The sequence below is a fragment of the Eumetopias jubatus genome, unplaced genomic scaffold, assembly GCF_037043125.1.
Source record: "Eumetopias jubatus isolate StellerSeaLion01/CBP00866 unplaced genomic scaffold, mEumJub1_p1.0 scaffold_13, whole genome shotgun sequence".
Taxonomy (NCBI): domain Eukaryota; kingdom Metazoa; phylum Chordata; class Mammalia; order Carnivora; family Otariidae; genus Eumetopias; species Eumetopias jubatus.
This window is the reverse complement of record NW_028274819.1, coordinates 41,917,468-41,930,647: the sequence shown is the minus strand read 5'-3', so window position 1 is coordinate 41,930,647 and position 13,180 is coordinate 41,917,468. Positions and strand designations below refer to the sequence as shown.

Sequence of the window (13,180 nt, the reverse complement as noted above, 5' to 3'; positions counted from 1 at the left end):
CTTCACAAAAAGCTATGTGGACGGTTTACAGAATTCCCTCAGGCGGACCCTAGTTTCAGTAACAGCCAATTAACCGGCACCATCTTGAACTCATTTAGGTGAGAATGAGAAAGCGGCAAAATATTAATCAGAATCTTCTAAAGAGCCGCACCTCCGGTTGTCTAGAAATCCCTTAGGAGCAACAGAGAACACGAGGGTGGAAACGGTAGAAGTCATATTTTTTTAAAAGATTTTTGTCGCGGGGGACGGTACCAGTAAGGATTCAATCACCTTCAAACATTATATTTAAACCTAGGTGCTTAACTATGACAGATGCTTCTGTCAGTCGTGCAGCATCTCACAGCGAAATGCCTCTTTCTGTGGCGACGAAGCCTCTAAGCCGTTTTCTGTGGCGACGAAGCTTTGAACAAACGCCTACCGCCATACCCATCCGCGGGAAAGCTCCCTCCACCAGCCGAAGAAGGCGGAACTTCAGAGGGCACTCCCGCCACACAGCGCGATCGGCGCCGCTGAGCTTCCTGGGAATTGTAGTTTTGGTTTCCCCACCTATCCCTTTTGTTCAGATGGGTATGGAGTGAGCCAGAAAACTACAACTGCCAGAGTGCTCCGTAGGGGCGAGTAGCCGCGGCGGTGACGACTGTGGCGGAGAAGGCCTGGAGGGGCTCTGCGTTGTGGAGTGGCGCTGCTTGGGCGGGTGGCGGGTTGCAGGCTGCTGGCGCCGCTGCTGAGGAGAACGGCGAGTGGGTTCGGCGTTTCCTGTCGGGGTCCCAGCAACGATGAGTGCTGCCAGGGAGTCCCATCCGCACGGGGTGAAGCGTTCAGCCTCCCCAGACGACGATGTAAATAACAATGGCGGAGTGGATGAGGGTTGAGGCCTACTAAAGGCTGGGGTAGGCCGGGAAGGGTGGTTTAAGAAGGAGGAAGCGCCCGAGGTGGCCCGAAGCGGGAGGGCCGAGGCGGGGAGAACCAGAAGAATGACTGGGAAATGTCTCCTTTTTTTACTTAGGGTCTGAAGGTTTGAAGGAGGTCTACATTCTAAGAGCCGGAGACCTGCGTAGGAAGGGGGTTGGAGGAAGGAAGTTCTGAGAGGGTCGGGAAGCGTATTTCGGGGCTGATAAAGCTTCATTGTCGGGCCCTTCTACTTAGGATAGGGATGGCAAGATCCCTCCTGTTGGAGGTTTAAAATGCTCCTGTGACAATGTCAAGATGTTGGTGCACGTTTGGACAGATTTTTCCGGCCGGAATTATTTTCGCAATGTACTATTAAGAGTAAACCGAGAACAATATTGAACCGAAAATTGTACCAGGGGAGGCCTTTCCTACTGACGCGTGGTGATGAGGTCTAAGATGTTGAGACCTAGAAGCCCATTTTGATTTCAACTACCTCCCTCCTCTTTCCCCCACCCCAAGCTTGTCAGCTTAAATAGCAAACCATTCATTCCTTAAAGTAACCCATTAAATATTTACTGCTATGCCAGGTGTTAGGAATTCAAAGATGAATAAGTACGGTACTTATCTTAGGTCATTTTGTATATTTGTCCTAGCTCTTAGCGCAGTGTCATGGAGACTGCAGTAAACGGAAAACTAGGTCCTTCGTACAATGGATAAACGCCATTGGAAACGCTGATTGAGAAATTTTGGGGACGGGTAGGTGGGGGCATGGAGAGGTCATCTTTAAGGATGATAAAAGAACATCTAATTTTCTTTCATTGTTTAAAGCACTATTTCTGAAAATGTAGAGTTTTTTATAGTGCAGTTCAGTGTCTTTCATAATCTTACTTTGTGAACCGTTAAAAGCTCACTAAAGACTACTAGTGCCTAAGTTGTATAAGACCCACCCCTCTTTGGATGGGTGGTGGGGTTAGGAAGGGAATACCAAGGTTCTTAAATTGAATTTAATTCTGCAGAAAGAATAGTAATCAGGAAAGATTTGGGAATGAATAATTATATAGTGAGATTTTTGGTGCCCTCTGTTCTTCCCTGCTACTGGCTCTTAGGTCTTTTCTTGTTAATATGGTAATCCAGTACTTGTTAGGCATTTATCTAAGGCATTTGAGTAACCTGGGTGCCATTTTAAAAGCTATTACATTGTTTTCCTCCTGGTAGTTAACTGTGACTTGATTCCTAGAATGTCAGGCACCTGTTTTGCTAGACTTAGAAATATCTTTTAGCTTGACAGAAAACTCTTGATGATAGGTAATTTAACAGTTAAAGGGATTAAGTAATTAACTCTACAGCTTCTGCTGGGATCAGTTTAAGATGACCTTTAAGACCTTTTCCAATCTTATAAGCATTCTCTGTTGAAGGAGATGGTTATAGTTGCAATTCAAGATCAGGTCCTGCAACTTTAACATACTATCTAAAAATAATTATGTTGCTAATTTATAGTGCAATAGAGTAACTTGTCTTTTGATAGTGATTTTTTTAAGTCAGTTAAATGTGACTATTTTACTGGTAATTGGGAGTTTATCTTGTTTTAAAAACATTTTTAAATACTATATACAAAATTTAAAAAAATGTTTTTGAAATATACATCTAAATTGTAAAAAAATCAGTTATAATTGAAGTTGTAATTGGTCATCAATTTCTAATGAACATACACTGCATGTAAAGGATAATCGGTTTTTTTGCCTACTGATCTCACATATTAAATGGGGATAACAAAGCATTTTGAAAGATGTCTGAAGTAGGGGACACCTGGGTGGCTCAATTGGTTAAGCGTCTGCCTTCAGCTCAGGTCATGATCCCAGGGTCCTGGGATGGAGCCCCACGTCAGGCTTCCCTGCTCATAGGGAGTCTGCTTCTCTCTCTCCTTCTCCCCCCTGTTCGTGCACTCTCTCTCTCTCTCTCAAATAAATAAAATCTTTTAAAAAGAAAGATGTTAAAAGTAGATATTAAACATGGAATCCAGCTTTAAGAAAATGCTGATGGTGTTAGAAGTAAATTCTAGGAGTTACTAAGGTATGTATTCAGGAGGAGGTAAATTGACTACAATTCTATAGTAAAAGGTATTAAGGATAACTTAAAAATGGTCTCATTGGTTTGATTGGAGTGGAGAAATGAAAGCTACTTTTTAGAGAGTAGGAGGTGAGGAGAAGTTAATTTTAGTAACTGGTGGAGACCCTCTAAGAATGTATCAGGCACCCATGTGCTTTTGAGAATGAGCACTTGGGCAAGGTACTTGCTGTTGTATGCTAAGATCTTTGAAAGAAGAACCAGAAGGACTTGATTGGAAAAAACATTAGGATTAGATATTGTAAATGACAGGATTATTTATGTAAAGATATTGGAAGATATTTGCTCTTTTAATAGAAATAGAGAGTTTGGAAAAGTTTTGGCTTTTAGACAATTGTTTTGTTTTTAACTTGATTCCATAACTTTTATAACTTTAATTCATAAACTACTTTCACATATTCTGTCTCATTTGGTCACGTACAGTATGATGTGGAAAGAGCAGAGAACTTAAGGCAAGAGGATCAGAGTAAGTCACTTAAACTTTTAAGTGACTTTGCCTCAGTATTCTTATTTATTAACTGGACTCTTGAGAGAACATATATGAGAAGTCATTTGTAAGTTGTAAAACACTCTGCAATTCTTAGGTGTTGTTATTCTTAAGACAGTCTTTTAAAGTAGCTACTCTGTGTAGATTAGGAATGAAAACTAAGAAGTTAAATTGCCCTGTCCAGGCTCAGAGAGCAAGTGATTTAGTGAGAATCAGAACTTTTCACTAGTACTTTGTTTTTTTATTTCTTAACTGTGTTCAGCCAGAAATAGTTAAGAACTAACTGGCATATTAAAAAAAACAAAAAAATAGATATTGAGTTGTCAGATGGAAAGAAGTGGAGATTTGGAAATTAGGTAGCTAAAATGATGAAAGCATATAAGCTTCCCACCAAAAAATTTCGAAGAACCACAAGTGAGTGTCCATTGTTGTACAAATACTTAATTTTTTAAAATTTATTTTTATTTAAATTCAGTTGATTAACATATAATGTATTATTAGTTTCAGAAGTAGAGTTCAGTGATTCATCAGTTGTATATAACACCCAGTGCTCATTACATCAAGGGCCCTCCTAAATGCCCATTATCCAGTTACCCCACCTCCCCACTCCCCTCCCCTCCAGCAACCCTCAGTTTGTTTCCCATAGTTAAGAGTCTTTTACGGTCGGTCTCCCTCTCCGATGTCATCTTACTTTATTTTTTCCCCCCTTCCCCTATGATCCTCCGTTTTGTTTCTTAAATTCCACATACAAGTAAAATCATATGATAATTGTCTTTCTCTGATTGACTTATTTCACTTAGCATAATACTCTCTAGTTCCATCCACATCGTTGCAAATGGGAAGATTTTTTTGATGGCTAATATTCCATGTACAGATACTTTAACACTCATATCCCTAGAGAAATGGTCACCATTGTTTTTTATATTTTCTAAGTCTTCTACAAATAATTTCCAAAAGAATAAAAATAGTGAAAAACAATTTTACTGAAAATTTTAATGTGAATCTAATCCTAGCAAACCCAAATTTCTATTACATGGCTTCCTGATTTTCATGACATATATACCCAAAATGGTTAGCATCCTCTGAATACAGTTAACTGCTTGTCAGTTGTGTGTAAAACTGGAACATATAATTTCAGATTACAGATAATTTCTAATAGATTTTAGCTTTATCATTATTTGTAGTTCTAGCATTTGCATCATCAAAATATAATATGAAGAATTTAAACCTTTGTGCTCATAATTTTGTGTTGAAATGGGGTTTTCATCTTTGCTCCATAATTGCAAAACATTTTCATTTTTAGATTATAAACTCAATTAGAATGATCAGTCCAATGAATGTTTTCTTTCTACATTCCTTCCAGTCACCTTTGTGTATACATCTGCCTTTAGCACTTGTCCAGTTTCAAATCCTATCAAGTAAATATTGGCATACAAATATAAAAGATGAAGCAGTCACACATTTTTTTTTAGAAAAACAGGATGGTCCAGGCTCTTACAAGATGAAGTCTCCCTGTTGAATGACTCTCTAGATGAGCGTGCCATGTTTTTTCTTGTCTTTTTTTTTTTGTCTCCTTGATTCCTGGGTTGTAGAAAAGTCATAGTGTTTCAACATCCAAAAATTCAGTCTAAGATTTTTGCATATACAATTTTTCCATTATCATTAGTTTAGGGTACACTGCCTGTCATTTTGCATTCACCTTATTCATCTAATAATTGTGAAATGACTTTTGTCAGTTTCTGGTTTTTACCCAGTTGCCATTATGGTTAGAAATGAAAAATTCTGGACTCTTAATTGTGTCCATGAAAGCTAGAAGCATACAATGGAGGAGTGGCGTCTTCTTGAAAGATGATGCACTACCTTGGACAACAGGTTGAGAAAACTCATCTACCATTTTTCTGTTTCCTTATTTTAGTCATTTTTAGCATAGTTGGCAATAACTAATAAATCATAATGAAATATTTCCTACATTTGTTTCAGGATGTAGGGAAAAATATCACTAGGACTCCATAATATTTCTTAGATTTGTAAAAGGGCTCAATTGATAATTACAAGGTAGAGTGAGTTTTACTCCTTTTTTAAAATAAGTTTTCTCCTCTTTCTGTTTTCTCTTCAGAAGACCTTTAAGAAAGAATAAAAGTCTTAACATATCAGTCCTTAAAAATAACTAGAACTGCACAAAAAAGAAACTGGAAACCTAAAATTTGGTCTATTTTGTGTTCCATGGTCCTTTATCACTAAAGCCAGACTAACTTTTAAGTAACTTTTAAGTAACAACTGTGGCAGCCTCTGGGTTAGAAATCCTAGGTACTCTCGGGCCTTGCAAGGCTCTAGGATAGTAGGTCTCAAAGTGTGGTCCTCACATCAACAGCATCATCATCACTTAGGAATTTGTTAGAAATGAAACCCTTGAACCCACCCCAGACTTACTGGATCTGAAACTCTTGGGGTGTAGCCTAGCAGTTTGGGGTTTAACACACCCTCCAGGTGATTCTGATAAGTGCAAACTTTAGAATCAAAGCTCTGGCTGCAGAAGAAATAAAGGATTCTGCCTTGAGGTAACAGAAAAGGAGTATATATTGAGTATGATGTATATGCTTAACTACCTAAACAAAATCAGTGAGCCCTGTTTATAGTTAAAAATGACGGGGGGAAAAAAACCTTGGGAGTTATGGGTAGACTTTAAATTTTTAAATATTTATTATTATGCAAAAAAACTAATTGGCCAATTTCTTCTGCAGCTTGGATCTAGCAATTGGGAAGCAGCAGACTTAGGTAATGAAGAAAGAAAACAAAAGTTCCTGAGACTTATGGGTGCAGGAAAGGTAAGCATCAAACAGTATGTGTTTTTTTAAGTCTTTTCTGTGAAAATAATATCCTTATTTTGTCTGTTGAGTGAGCCAGGGTGATCCCATTTTCCTGTTCTGCTTGGGAAATAAGCTGACCTAAGCAAGCACATAAAATTTATACTATTATTTCTGAACCACTTCTGGGATTCTCAGTTGCCACTGGGCAGTAAGGTTTAGAGACCGAATAGAGAGAAACCTTGGTTTGAGGAGATTCCTAGGGAAGAAAGTTTATGATTTGCTATCTATTAGCTTAATGATTTAATAGAAGTTCTTTTCTGGGCAGACCAAATTGGTAGGCCTTTCATGTTTTATAGCTCCCTCTAGCCCTTGAAGTAGTAGCCAAGCCTTTATCAAAAACTTAATTTTTAAAATGTTCAATATATTTTGAAATCCCTTTCAGTTTGATTAACGTAGTAGAAGATAGAAAATATAGGTGCCAGGAAAACTTCACCTATGGGGGAAAAACCCTTCTTGTTCCTAGCAATAATTTTTACATGCAAATACAATTATCTCTAGATATTTATTTTGTGTAAGCAAGTCAATTTATTTTCCTAACATTGTCCCAAAAATTTATTTTTTATTTTTTTAAAGATTTTATTTATTTATTAAATTGACAGAGAAAGAGAGAGAGACAGCGTGACAGGGAACACAAGCAGGGGGAGTGGGAGAGGGAGAAGCAGGCTTCCGGCCGAGCAGGGAGCCCGACCCGGGGCTTGATCCTAGGACCCCGGGATCATGACCTGAGCTAAAGGCAGTCACTTAACCAATTGAGCCACCCAGGCGCCCCTGTCCCAAAAATTTACAAACAGAATGTGGGGATAAAAAAGAAAATTTTTTTTCTCTTTTAAGCTCCTCAAAATAAATTCTGCCCTTTGTTTTTGTTATTCATATGGGGATTCATTCATTCGTTTACCAACAATTATTGAGTGTCTACAAGATGCCGGGGACCATGCTAGGTCCTGGGGGTCACATAGATCTTTAACACATGTTTGGAGCCATCATGTAATAGAGGAAACCAGATAATTTAGAATTATAATTCCTATGAAAGAACTGTTCACATAGTGCTGTGGAATCAACAGACAAGGGTAGCTAACTCTGCCTTAGTGGTACAGGAAAGCGTCCCTGAAATAAAATTGGTGAAACAAAGAGGACTTAGCCAGACTAGAACATTGGGGTTCAGGACAGGGAGAGATTGTGCAACATAGTAAGACCTGTATAAGGATGCATTTTTATAATATCTTTTTAATCCATATTTTGCAATAATTTTGTGATTTATCATAGAAAGTAGCCTGAAGTTTATCTTGATTCATGCAAATAAAATATTTGCTAAGAATATATGAAGTAAATAATAATTTAGGGGACATGCTCAACCTAGTAGAATGAAAACTCTTTGAGTACTTAGGAAGAATACCCTAACATAAAGTGTATGAGATTTGGCTACCAGTTTTATATAGCAGATATGTAGTCAAATGTATCTCATTAAAACTGTGGGGAAGAAAGAACAGATGGAACAGTTTTTAAAAAATTGACTACAAATATATGAGCTGTTCAGCATACATTAAATTCTTTCCTAGCAAGGCCAAGATTGTAGCTTTGATCTTATATATAGGCTGTTTAGATTTATTCTGTTTTGTGACAACAAAGTATATTCCTAACCCTAGCCAGCTACCATGAGTATTTTACTGGTCACAGGGAGAACCAGCTAGGAGAAATTATGAATAGACTAGTACACTACTGTCATCATTGTCAGATAACTTAATGTATTACACATTTTCAAATCTTGATAATGTAATGTCTTTTGCAATCTAATGAAGCAGCATATTGAGTCATTGATTTGCTTCTGTAATAATGGCATGTAAGGCAGTTAAGTGTTAATGCTTGAAGCCTTTCGGTAATGTCTTGTAGTATGGAAAAGGAAAATTTGTTATGTACTCTATCTTCACAGGTGATTGGTTAAGATTACTTTGCAAAGTCACATTTAATCTCTCCTTCACTGTGTTTTAGTGAAGAATTTCTTTACCTTATGAAACAATATGAACCATAAGGAGTGGATTGTAACTGATAATTGAGAGTAATTATGTAGCCTGATCAATTAGTAACATTGAAGCAGGATTTATTTGTATGTTTTAGAGTAGAATTAGATTGCTTTAAATTCTGTTCTTTTTGACAGTTTAAGGTAGGGTATTTATTGTAGTCAGTAATGAGCTGGCTATTTGTTAAAGATCTATCACTGTTCATTATAAGTCTATTCATTTTTATCTAGCTAAATAATTTCATTTGCTTTCTTTCTATGAAGTGTGCCTGAGGCATCAAAAAGAGGAGGTGGGAAAGTTAAAGCAACTCATTTAATTGGCCTTTTAGGAAAGAAAATGTTTATATTGATGCAATTTTTTAGTTATCTATCCCATTTAGAATTCCAGGCTGACCTCTGCATACTCTTTCCTCCCTTTCTCTGCTCTGTGCATTTGTTTTAATGGCACTTACAACTTTCTACCATACTATATAATTTACTTACTGATTGCATTTCCTATCCTCATCTCTACCTTTGCTAGAATGTAAGTTCCATAAAGACAAGGATCTCAATTTAGTTCTTTTTCTTCACTGGAATAATGTTGGGCACATAACAGACACTCAGTAATTACTTTTAAGTTAGTGGTCTCAAATTCTAATACATTTTCTACTTTCTTACAGAAAGAACACACTGGTCGTCTTGTTATAGGAGACCACAAATCAACATCTCACTTCCGAACAGGTAAGAAAGTAAAATATTTAAGAGGTGGTGCTAGATTTGGAATATGTATTTCAGGATATTCTCTGTATAATTGTGTTAATGATTAAAATATTAGATCTGGAAATGTATATGTAAACATGTGTATGTAACAATCAGCATATACTTTAATTTTTTAAAGATTTGAGAGTGTATATCAACGATACTCTAACCAAGAAACTGACCTTTTTCTGTCTTCGTTTTTACTGATTCATAACGTATTTATCATAGTGAGGTTTTATGTCTCATTGCCAACTGTTATGTAGTACGTATTTATGAATTTTTTACATAATAAATTATTTAACATACAATGTTACTGTTGGCATATTAAACTGGTTTTGAATTTATTCACTAAGTTTTGTTTTGAAATCCTTAATAAAGAATATAAAGTTGTTGCAAAGCCTGAAGAAATGAACTTAATTTTAGAGGGAAAAACTTTTAAAATAAAAACTGAAAATGAAGAGTTTGGATTTGAATTCAGGCTGCTGAAAAATGAAATTTTCTCCTATATAAAATTGACACTAATCTTGGACATTATTAATAACAGGGCATAATGACCTGGATCATATTTAACAATTAAATTATTTAAATTAACTTTATACTGACCTAGAATATGTAGCACATTTCAGAAATTAACAGGTTTTTTATTTTTCCAAATAATTATTTCAAATTGATTTGCATCATTAGAAAAAGAATTTCTGAGGCAAAAAGAACATTGAGCTTTGTGGAATGGAAAAATATTTATTGCATTTATTCTTTTAAAACTGTGGACTTTATGAATAAAAATAATGCAAGCCACCACCATTTGTGATTAAAATGAAATTCCTCTTATTTCTTATGTTTACAAATTAAAATGGCATACTCAAGCTTTTTCTTTTTTTTTTTTTTTAAGATTTATGTATTAGTGCCCGGGAGCACTTGCAAGCAGGGGAAGGGCGAGAGGGGGAGAGAGAGAATCTCAAGCAAACTTCCCGCTGAGCGGGGCACCCAACTCGGGGCTTGATCTCAGGACCCTGAGATCACGACCTGAGCTGAAATCAAGAGTCAGATGCTCACCTGAGTGAGCCACCCAGGCAACCCCTCAGAAAGCTTTGATGGTATTAGTAATGTTCTGGTTCTAAATAAGTTTACGTTGTTTCATTAAACTAGTATGTAAGAAAGGCATGAAGTAGAGCCGTTACTTATTTAGCCATTCTCTGAACAGAATTGCCTGCCTTTTCACTATATATCTGTTAAAAGACAGAAACTTGTTTGTTGCTGGTGTTTTAAATGTGAGAGAAAACTCACTTTCAGGGCAATAGTTATTTATTAGACTATAAATAAGCTAAAATATTTAAGGCCCGAAGTTCTTAGTAATTAATATTTATAATATCTGAACATCAGGCAGTTCTGAGACTTGTCTAGTTTTAACTTATCACATAGAAGAATAGAAGTTCTTCATCTTTTATAAACACTTTTGTAGTTCAGAGGGTGGTTACTAGAGAAGTAATCATAAATACATCCTTCAATTTTTTAATATCTGTTAGGTAACCACCTACTGTATAAAGGAAGCCCATCCACAAAATGCGTTATAAAATTAGTCACAGAGAAATCAGCCCTGAATATAATAGCATTTGTAATATGGGTTTTTTTTTGTGTAATCAAATGTTTTTATTAATTTGACTAAAACATAACCAAAGTACACTGGACATGCAGGGGAAGAAGACAAGAAAATTAATGAAGAACTGGAGTCTCAATATCAGCAAAGTATGGACAGTAAATTATCAGGAAGATATCGACGACATTGTGGACTTGGCTTCAGTGAGGTAGTAATTAACATTTTCATTAAATGGGAAGATAATTTCTAAATTGATATCCTTTATTTCTGTTAGATTAGCAATCAAGAATCCTATGTAGAAAGCTTTCTTTTTACAGTTACTTAATTTTCTGTATGCCCAATAGGTCTTTGTAGATAATGAGAAAAGATATTTTTGAGTTTTACAAATGTTTTCTGATAGAAGCTTAATGTAAGTTCTGCTCAGATAATCATTATGGCACATCTTTAATAAGCATGAGCAATGTACACGTTAAAGGAAATATTTCATGTAAATACTAGTTCAGGATCTTCCTCCATTTTCCCAGTGACCTCTTTTCATATTGTAAGTGCTGGTTAACTACTCCAAAGTAATATGATATGTAAAACATTGATAACTTTTCCATATTTCCATGGGTCAATAGTTAATTTGCCTTATTTACTTTAAAAAAATAATACTGTTTCTTTCAGGAAGATATGGTAGTTTTCCAGCAAGGGGGAGGGGAGTCAAGTGAGTGGTCTTCGGAGCTGTTTCTTAAAACAAAATCCTACTTAAGTCCTAATGGGTAAAATACATGGGGATTCCGGAGTCCTCGGGTCTTCCTTTGGCAGCTTCTGATCATAATACAGTCTTAAAACTTGATGTTAATGGCTCAGGGAATGGGATTTTTGAGACTATGACAAAAATTAGTGTCTTTCCCAGTTTTTGTACTGGGTAATTGTATTTAAGAAGAGCCTGTTGGTTGATGTTTGTAGGTAGAAGATCATGATGGAGAAGGTGATGTGGCTGGAGATGATGATGATGATGATGATTCACCTGATCCTGAAAGTCCAGATGACTCTGAAAGTGATTCAGAGTCAGAGAAAGAAGAGTCTGCTGAAGAACTCCAAGCTACTGAGCACCCTGATGAAGTGGAGGATCCCAAAAACAAAAAAGATGCAAAAAGCAACTATAAAATGATGTTTGTTAAATCCAGTGGTTCATAACTCCCAAACACTTAGTCTTTGTATTAAAAGTAAGCCTTATTGTTATAATGCACAGTGGAGGACTGCTTATAGAGCACAGACCTTTGTATTATAATTTTTAAAAAGGCCCTTTTAAATAATTACAAAGAGTGTTTGCTTTCAGATGCCATGGATTACACTTTTATGGGCATGACTATAACCATTTTTGTAAAGAGTAAGAGTTGTATAAAATAAGAAATAAATACAATACTCAATTTCCTTTCATAGTAGCATCATCAAACTCTAATCTCACCTTTTTTACCCCTTCAGATAGTTATGGAGGAGACACTTTTTTGTGGTAGCTGTTTCATCTTTTTTGTTCCTTCAATATTTTTCTCTTATAAGAAGTTTAATCTGATACTGTGATGTGTTCATGAAAAATATTCAGTTATTATACTTTGTTGTAGTAGAACTATTCATCATGGATATTTCTGCTGCCCGTAACTATCTAAATTGTTTGCAAAAGATTAGGTACTCAGTGTACTCTTAACTGATTCAGCTCTACTCTTTTGGACCAAAGCAACATGAGAGCAAATACTTTCACACCTGTTAGGATGGAGTTGCAACTGTCATACATTTGGAATGTTATGATCCCAAACAGTCTTTATATAATTTGAATTACATTGTATGTTCGATTTTTGATAAAATTTGGCCAATTTTTACAGAAGAAATTATTTCTCTGATCATTTGGTCCTATCTAGGAATATGTAAAACTGGAATTTTTTTTTAAGGTAATATGTGACCAAAATTAATTTTCTTCCTAAGGCCTAAATAAAGAAAAAGCAGTTTCCCATATTTGGTTTGTGATACCTTTATCCTCATTATCTAAAATGAGGAATAGCCTTATTGAAGAAGAAGCTGAAACAAATTCTCTTCATTTTATCCCAATGCTGTTACCTTGATTATTGAATTACTGGAAAGTAGTATTGCTTTCTGATTTTATTGCTGCTTCTGTGGGAGTGAGATTAGAATCCTCTGGTGTTGTGTGGTTGATATGTATAGCACATTAACAAACTGCATCATGGGCTAGTCCGATCTTTGAATATTTGGGTCCAAAATGTTTCTAAGTAACACGTTCAAAGGCTTGAGTCAAACCTGTTTGTTTGCTGAGTTTTTATATATCTAGATATTTAAGTATGTGTTTGATGTGTTGAACTTAAAAAACAAATTCCTATGTCACTTTGAAATTTAAAATGTTAGGAGTATAGCAGCTAGAACAGGTGATAATCTGGTTTATGCAGTCCGTTCATAGATTAGACCCCCCA

At 35.9% G+C, this 13,180-nt stretch overlaps 1 protein-coding gene across 1 annotated transcript; it reads left to right on the top strand.

The window, feature by feature from the left end:
• The first annotated feature begins 627 nt into the window (after nucleotides 1-627).
• CUNH11orf58 (chromosome unknown C11orf58 homolog) lies at nucleotides 628-12,710 on the top strand. The gene is made up of 5 exons (XM_028116937.2): nucleotides 628-839; nucleotides 6,244-6,327; nucleotides 9,043-9,103; nucleotides 10,814-10,923; nucleotides 11,667-12,710. Exons 1-5 carry the CDS (start codon nucleotides 777-779, stop codon nucleotides 11,895-11,897), a joined length of 549 nt encoding a protein of 182 aa, XP_027972738.1. The 5' UTR covers nucleotides 628-776; the 3' UTR covers nucleotides 11,898-12,710.
• Nucleotides 12,711-13,180: the final 470 nt, after the last annotated feature.